Source organism: Sceloporus occidentalis, unplaced genomic scaffold, assembly GCF_023333645.1.
Source record: "Sceloporus occidentalis isolate IW3139 unplaced genomic scaffold, rSceOcc1.0.p SCAF_368, whole genome shotgun sequence".
NCBI classification, from domain to species: domain Eukaryota; kingdom Metazoa; phylum Chordata; class Lepidosauria; order Squamata; family Phrynosomatidae; genus Sceloporus; species Sceloporus occidentalis.
The window spans coordinates 249934-259124 of NW_028317348.1; the positions used below are offsets into that span (position 1 = coordinate 249934).

General features: G+C 36.6%; 1 protein-coding gene across 1 annotated transcript; it reads left to right on the forward strand.

The window, feature by feature from the left end:
• Window positions 1-205: 205 nt before the first annotated feature.
• LOC149273555 (potassium channel subfamily K member 9-like) lies at window positions 206-7842 on the forward strand. Its single transcript, XM_089506161.1, has 2 exons — window positions 206-488; window positions 6926-7842. The coding sequence occupies exons 1-2, from the start codon at window positions 206-208 to the stop codon at window positions 7840-7842; spliced, it is 1200 nt and encodes a 399-aa protein (XP_089362287.1).
• The last annotated feature ends 1349 nt before the right edge of the window (window positions 7843-9191 follow it).

Here is a 9191-nt window from a genome sequence, read left to right on the forward strand (position 1 = left end):
TTCAAAGCTTACAAGTGAGCTGGGTATCTATGACCGACGGTGCTTTCTTTCTTGCCTTGTCCAGAGACCATGACAAGTTAAAGAGACCTGTGTGCTGTGCTGCGCAGTCATCACCTGCGTATAGATCCAGAAGATCATCAAGTCAGCTGTTAAACACATTTCCAGTTTGATGTTTACATCCAGTATATCCGTATTCCTACACAAAATGAAGAAGCAGAACATTAGGACCCTGTCACTTATCCTCTGCATGTTTTCTTACCTCTTGGTGGGAGCTGCTGTTTTTGATGCCCTTGAATCGGAGTCCGAAAGCTCCAGAAAGAGAATTCTGGAGGAGAAGAGGACTGATCTCAAAAAGAAATACCAGTTTTCTGATGAGGACTACAGAGAGATAGAGCGGATGGTGTTACAATCTGAGCCTCATCGTGCAGGAAAGCAGTGGAAATTTGCTGGCTCCTTCTATTTTGCAATCACAGTTATTACTACCATTGGTAAGTGTGGCTGCATTGCTTAATGAGATGTTCCTATGAAGCAAGAATGTTTCTTTGTGACTGTTAATGCTGTGTGCCAAAGAGTATAGTAGCTAAGTGTTCCGAAAATAATTTTCTGTTCTTGTGTTTATTTATGTAATCATATCTGGAAAGTCTTTGGGGGTTTTAGCCAATCTCAGGATAAATGTGCACTTTGTCAGTGTCCATGGTTATAGGACTGATTCCTTCATATTCTGCTGTTATTTATTATGTGTGGCATCCCACTTAGTTTTTTCCCCCACTGGTATATCATAATTTAATTCCCTGCTTTGATACAGGTGACTTAATGACTTCCTGACAATGGTTTTAATAAAGACTGTTATTAGAACAGTTCTTCCCCATTAATGAGTCACTACAATAAAATGTTTGCGATGGACTTTTAAGGGATTAATATTTGAAGAGTCTAAGGGTCATCTCAATCAGCATGTTGCCGGTTATGTATATTTCTACTGGTCTAATGGCCACAGAGGTCAATGAGTCAACCAGAAGATGCTCTTCAAGAGCTACTACAAGCAATATGGTCTCTGTTTTTTTAATTTTAACATACTTTCCCAACGTTCTACACTTTATATTTTGTTACTCTAGGTAATCCAATGTTTTAAAATTGAAATATGTCTATGATTATTCCCCTACATTGGGTCATTTTCTCCTGTTTAGTACTGCTTTTGGAAGGGAGGATGAGGAGAAGGGAACTTCAGGACAGGAATCTGATTATCCAACAGGGCTGTTGTTGTTCAAACTGTACATTACAGAGCTGCATGATTATATGTATAATTTAAGAGCTAGATAGAGAAATAATTAGGGGTTTGCTTTTCCCCCCCGAGCCAGGAATACATTCATGCATAAAGATCAATATAAGAGAGCAGTATCGATCATGGCTGCTAGTATTTATCCTGTACCTACTGTATATATGTATAAACTATATATATATATATATATATATATATATATATTATAAGAAATTAATGTCATTCCTGTGATGGTTTTAAATTGAAGGGAGCATTGACGCACAGCACACCAGCTAAGAAGGAAAAACAGCCTTTTCATACGGGGTGCATATTGTTCTATTGGAGAATATGTTTCAGAGAAACACTGTTTGAAATCGTATTGAATCAGAACCTTTTTATGTTCTTATATTTTGACAGGCCTTTCCTTTTGTTGGTTTTCAAAAGTGTAAAAGTTGAAAAAACGTTGAATGCAATTTAAAGGACACACAAAGCCTACGTGTGATAATTTGCTTACAATTCATACCTTTTTAGATATAAATGTAAACTAAACCTTGAGGTGGGAGACGAAACTTAGAAAGCGCATATCTTGGTTATTTCTCTGCATCAAAAAAGGACAATTCTAGTAATCCATAGGGTTAAAAACCATCATTATTATGTTAGTGAATTTGTTGCCAATTTATAGATGAAAAGTAATGTTGGCAACAGGGATTAAACTAATACCTCAAAGGCATTTTTATAAAGATTCACCTACAAATTCGGCTGTTGAGTCTCTTTGTATGACTGGGGGTATCCTGGGTGCAAAACATGTAAAAGTTGAGTATTGCAAAAAACATACATTTTAAATTACCAAAGATGATTACTTTTTAAGGGGATGTGGTTATGGGGCAGGTCTAATAAACATGTTTTTTATATGACTGTTTAAAAATGCATTATACTTAACCTTTTAAGTTAAGTAAGAAAATAGTTATGAAGAGATCACAAGTTCTTTTTTAAGCTAGTATTTCCTGGGCGTAAACCGATTCCTTGTTTTGCGAAACGAAGCAAAGCGCTTTGAATTTTCCTTTTCTCTCTGAATGTCTCCCTATTATCCTCACCGACTGCTTCTGTATCCCTGTCTCCTTGCGCCGCTTCATCTCTTGCATCTTCTTGTTCTTCTGCCCTTTTTTTTTTTTTTCCATCCAGTGCTCCTCATGTCTTCTCTTTCCTTGTCCGCCTTTCCGTGGCCATGGCCCCCTGGGAAACCTCTATGAAAGTGAGTATTCGGGGATACTCTCTACCCCACAGAGTTAGAGGTTTTCCTAGTGGCTCTGCGCTTTTGCAGAAGTTCACCGGGAGGCCAGAATACTGAAGATGAGGAGCTGCAGGTCAAGGAGACAGGGACAGGGATTTAGAATGAGTGCGCATACACTCAAAAAATGAATGGACCAAGAACGGAACCAAAAATTAGTCCAAATCCACTATATAAATATATAGTCCACTAAATAAATATATCACAGAGATGCTCCCAGTTTTGCAGCATGGGTACTGGCGCTACCCTAGGTATACGCCAGGATACATGGCTATATTTGTGTGTGTATGTATATATATATATATGTGTATATATATATATATATATATATATATATATATGTGTGTATATATATATATATATATATATATATATATATATATATATATATATATATATGTGTATATAATTACACACACATTCTATGGACAAAAGTATTGAGACACCTGACCATTACACCAACAGGGACTTTGATGACATTGCATTTTATACTCATAGACATTAATATGTAGTTGCCCATAGCAGCTTCCACTCCTCTGGGAAGCATTTCCACAAGATTTTGGAGTACTTCTGTAGGAATTTTTTTTATCCATTCATCCAATAAAGCATTTGTGAGGTCAGGCACTGATGTTGAACGAGAAGGCCCGGCTCACAATCTTTGCTCCAGTTCATCCCAAAGGTATTCAAAGGGGTTGAGGTAAAGGCTCCTAGTGGGCCAGTCAACTTCTTCCACACCAAACTCATCCAGCCATGTCTTTATGGACCTTGCTTTGTGACCCCAAGAACACAATCCCCACCGTCAAACATACAGGTGGAAATATTATGCTTTGGGGTGTTTTTCTGCTAAAAAATCTTTTTACTGCATCAAAGGGACAATGGATGGGGCCGCGTACCGTCAAATCTTGGGTGAGAACCTCCTTTCCTCAGCCAGGGCATTGAAAATTCCGGTATGACAACGACCCAAAACACATGACCAAGGCAACAAAGTAGTGGCTCAAGAAGAAGCGCATTAAGGTCCTGGAGTGGCCTAACAACAAGGGTTTTGCCACCAAGTACCAAATCATGTTTTGCAAAGGGGTCAAATGCTTATTTCACTGAGTAAAAATTTTTTTGTTGTTATCCTGTCTCTCACTGTTCAAATATACCTACAATTAACATTATAGACTGATCATGTCTTTCTCAGTGGGAAAAAATACAAAATCACATTATTGTACAGCTGTAAAACGGTGATACTTATACCCACCAAATATTTCCCCCTTAGAAAAAAGTGACTTTGTGGGAGGGATGAAGGAAAGTTAGGGGGCCCTAGAATTCCTTGATTATAATAATCCTTATTTCTTTATTTCATTGATGGAGATGCCAATTGACTCTGCTGATAGTAGTGAAAAGGTCAACTCTTCCTCTTCCATATCTTTAAGGGCGATGGCATCCCGTATGGTTTATTTCTGGTTTTATACCATGTAGTGATCGTATCCCACATAAATGTTTTATATTCCAGTATAGACAGTCCTATTATGGAGAATCTTCCTTTTTCAAATTAAATCTCCTGAATGACTCACCCTTGTAATCTTTTTTTTCCAGTTCCAGAATATCCTTTTTATGGTGCCAGTTTATTAATATCTGTTTGTACAGAACATAAACCTTAAATGACTCTGCAATAATGAACAAAGAGATAATCTTCTTGTCCGTTTTATTAGTTGCTTTGTGAAGAAGTCAGAGGTTAAAGGCAGCCCTGTATTTGGACAAGCAAAATTATATGAAATTACTTTTATCATTTTCCTCAATTCCTCCAAGCGTGCACCTTGACACCTATAAAACATTTTATTATTTTTGTTTTTGTTGGCATCCCCTTGGTAACTGTTAACCTTTTCGAAATGATGCCTGGATATATAAAGGAAAGAAAGCCTGTATGAAATCCAAAACATCATGCACACAGAAGTTTCTGAAAAGTCATTATTTTAGAAGTGCTGTATTAAGTTTGTGTTAATTGTGACATGAGTACCATTTTGTGGTACCAAATTGGTACAAATCACATTTTTCTTCTCAATAAGAGTCACAGTCTTCACAATGTGTGTGTAATTGCAGCCCTTAAATGATAAACTTTGGTGCGACCAGTTGTGCCGGTGGCATGCTAGCTGCTAACATGCCATCAGTTGAAAAGAGGTGACGCCAAGTGGCTCTGCAGAGTATAAGGAAGGCAGGTATAATAATTCCAGTAGTCTTGTTCTGTGAGGCTCAGAAACGTGGCTATAAACTACAAAGTGGGAGTTTGGCGTAACGTCAGTGTAATTCAAATAATTTAAGTGTGCAAAGAAGGTGCATGTGTCTTGATTTGAACACGTTTAGTTTGCATTGCTAAAGATCAATTAAATGTCATAAATGTATGGATTCCAATAGTGCATGAATAAAAATCACCTTCTAGTCACCTTGCACCTAGTCTTCATCTTGGAACTTTTGCAAATATTGTGATGTTTAATCGTTAGGGAGCCATATCTTCCTCCACACCTTCAACTGCTGTCATTTGGAGGTTGGTTACCTGTAAGCTGTAACTTCTGTAGTTATATGTCTATTTTTCTCATTCTTGATTCATGATTACAGTAACGGGTCAGAGGCTATATAAAATGTCTTGCCTCTGAAACCCAATCTTATTGTCTCGTTATTCCCTCCTTGTCTTACATACTTTTTTTTTCTTCTTCTCTAGTGACAACGCACTACCTACACAAATAATTGCTAACGTTAAACCTGCTTTTGTATTTAAATATAAACATAAATTCCTGATTTTTCATTCTCTTTTTTTTTTTTCTTTGTCATGTATCCTGACTGTCAACAACAAAACAGGAGACCTGTGACATCATTGTGATTTATGCTGTTTTAAGCTGCCACATGTACTTTGACTGTGTACACGGAGCTCACTGTGTTTATTGTTTTATGCATGAAAGAACATTGTGCTTATTCGGCTTGTACTTCCATATTGGAAAACACATTATGATGATAGAAATGCTAATCCTTTAAAAGATGTCACTTTTTGATAAGGTAACCAGCTTGCCACGTTGGAAGGCCTTCTTGCTATTCAACAATAAAAAGGAATACAAACCCATAGAGAAGAGGACAGTTTTTTTTGTGGATGAAATGCCATTAGAAATGAAAGCGTTTAATTGGTATTATCATTTTTGTATCCACAAGTTTTCATAGTTTATTCTTTTTTTTTTTTTTAATCTAAAATATATTTTGTATTTACAAGAAGAAGACAACACTCCAAAAAGCCATGTTGACAGCAACCAAAGTTGAATAATTAATCGCATACTTCAGTAATATTTAACAGCAGCATTTATTATGCATTAAATGGAAATGTTCTATGAGAACTTTATAGGAAATGCTTTCCAGTCTGAATTTTAAGTAATAGGCAGTTAAAAGCAGAGCTAATTTGCTCTAAACAGGAGCACTTATCTTTGTTTGACATTCAAAGTGAACAGGGCTCTTGACGTATTAAACTACCATCACACACTGAATTCGATGTTTGTCCAGAGGAAAACATAATTACCTTTTAGCGTTAATGTTACTGTGAGCACAATATTCTCTTTTGTGGTGTATTTTTAGACAAACTACAGACTGCTATTGTAATTTTTATTGTATGAAATGCATAATCAAATACTTCATGTTTAGGAAAAAAGGTCAGTGACGTAACCAGAAGGTGGAGTCCTGCGAGAGTTAATATGCCAGGGCTCTTTGCCTCTGCTCATCCCTCTGTAAGAGTCCAGGTAATCGTGAGGGTACAGAATGCCAGGGCCCCAGCGAAAGATAACCCGAAGGGTTAATACAATTTGCCTCATACAGTCTCCATATTTAGTTTGCTTGTCTAATATGTATTTTAGTAGAAATATTGTGCTTAGAACATTGTCAGTATTTGGACATATAGGAAGTTTAAAACTTGAGATGCTCCCGAGCGGTGTATGTGTATTTTAAATAAGGGTATAATATAATTCACTTGGTATGGGTCCTTTCGGCGGACAGGGTGTCCACTGGTGGGCTGCAGCACCATGACCCAAATGGAGAGATTAGAAGACGTCTCCTAAAATGCCCACATTAATAGCGCTTCTGTGCCAATAACCATCCATGTTAATCAACCTTTTGCGTGTGTGTATTTCAGTATAAAATGTAATGTTTATATATATGTTTTATAATATACGTGTATCATGAATTTATTTACATATATTTAATTGCCCTCTCTCATTTTGCATCTACTAACCCATTTTTAATCTTCCAGAACCTAACCTAAAAGCATAACTCTTATTTTATTAGGCTGTATGAGAAAAAGTTGTGATAATGTTGTAAAATAATGTATTTCCCCCCCAAATAACCATATTGCTTTTCATGTATTGCAGGATATGGGCACGCTGCTCCTGGAACGGATGCTGGGAAAGTTTTCTGCATGTTCTATGCTGTCCTTGGCATTCCCCTTACCCTTGTAATGTTCCAGAGCTTGGGAGAACGGATGAACACTTTTGTTCGGTTCCTGTTGAAGAAAGTAAAGAGATGTTTTCACATGAGGAAAACGGACGTGTCTATGGAAAACATGGTATTGGTTGGTTTCTTGTCATGTATTGGCACGCTAGGCATTGGAGCAGCCGCATTTTCATATTTTGAAGGATGGACTTTTTTCCACTCCTACTATTACTGTTTTATTACACTTACAACCATAGGCTTTGGAGACTTTGTTGCTCTGCAAAAAAACGAAGCTTTGCAGAAAAAGACACCATATGTGGCGTTTAGTTTCATGTATATTCTAGTGGGCTTGACTGTAATTGGAGCTTTCCTTAACTTGGTAGTCCTCCGATTTTTAACCATGAATTCTGAAGATGAAAGACGGGATGCAGAGGAAAGGGCTTCTTTAAGGAGAGTGCAGAATAGCATCGGTCTCCAATCCAAAATGGGCAACAGGAGCAGAAGTTCCATATTTCTTCCAATAGGCGATAGGACAAGTCAGATAAACCTCATACCCCTAATGCAGGATGACTGTGAAAGGGGAAGACGCCGCTCTTCAAATGCAGCTTCGAGAGTGGGGTCGTTTTGTACCTGTATGTGTTACAGATCTCATTTTTGTGATAGTCCATCACCGTCACACCACGAGACATTGGGTTGTCATACAAATCCTGTTTATTATAATTCTATTTCCTACAAAATTGATGAAATTTCACTGAGTACCCGGGACAACACTGGGTTTTCTTCTCCTGAAAGCACATTTTCACCCATCTGCCAACGCTACAAAAATCATTTCAGAATGAGGCGAAAATCTGTTTAGAGTCGTGTTCTGTGTTTCACTAACTTCATTTACTAGGTTGGAGTAAACTACACATTACTGCTGCTAATGTTTTTTTTGTTTTTTTGTTTTTTTTTACGTCTCCTCTTGCATTTATCTGATAAACATGTTTAATTAAGAAGGTAATGCCCTCTTTTCTAGGTTTGAGGTAGTCAAGAAAACTATAAATGCATTGCATTTATTAAAATGATCTCATGTTCAGAATGTGCTTCCTCCAATGTCGGTAATCTAATGCTTCTGTTTACCTTCAAAGTACCGTTGTTAAATACAGACACTAATATTTAGAAGATGACTGCAAAACATTTGAAATGATCAAGCACAAGGGATTTATACTGTTAATGAAACTTTTAGGAAAAAAGACAAGTCCTTTAAGGTCAGTATCTGTGTTTGTTGAAAAGTTAACCAGATTTCTACTACTTTCTAAATGATCTATAAAGGATTTCGACATACTGTACCTCCTTTTCCTAGCGTCCAAGGTATTGACTTAATCCGAATGAATGAATATTTGACCAACAATTCCTCTTTTGTTATTCAGTATTTCTTTTAAATTGTTTTGTGATTCAGTCTTCCTTTTTCTGACCTTAAGGGCGTCTCTGTGTCATCATTATGTCATCATATATGTCAATGTATGTTAAAGTAATATAGTGATAGTGTAACATATTTTTATACCCAATTGCCAAATCCCTTTCAAGTGCTGTTTTTTTTCCCGTTTTCCACATAATTAAAATAATTTTTTGAATTTATTTTCTACTGTGTATATAAATTGTAACAACAATGTTGAATTATTTGAGAAACACGGATACATTTGTATATAGTTCATGTGGGGTATATGTAAATTATTTGCCAATGCCATTTTATTTTTAATACATACTTTGCAACCTGGTCAATTATATTTGACACTTTAGGTCAACTGTATAAAAAAACTTGCACACTCCTGCAATATAACAATAATACAAAGTAGTAAACCTGAAAGGAGCGTTCTGCGTTAATACTAATTCACCGTTAGACAGCTTGCAAAAGACTGACTGCTTATCTCTTGTACTGCTCTACCTGCCCAGTATATGTTTGACTGAGCTTGGTCGTCTCTCAGTGAGTGTCGGTTTGCGAAGGAAGGTTTCAGAGTCGTCTGTGATGTATGAAAGGGAGATTGGTACTTTGTGGCAGTAGTAGAGAATAATACATGTTCCATACTGGTCACCAGTTGGTTTCTTTACAGTGATCTAATTTAAAATACTGGCTTGTAATTAACATCTTAAAGCTTTTCACACGTATTTAAATCACTATTACCTTCTTTAAGAAAAGTATTTTATGATAAATATATTTAAATATAT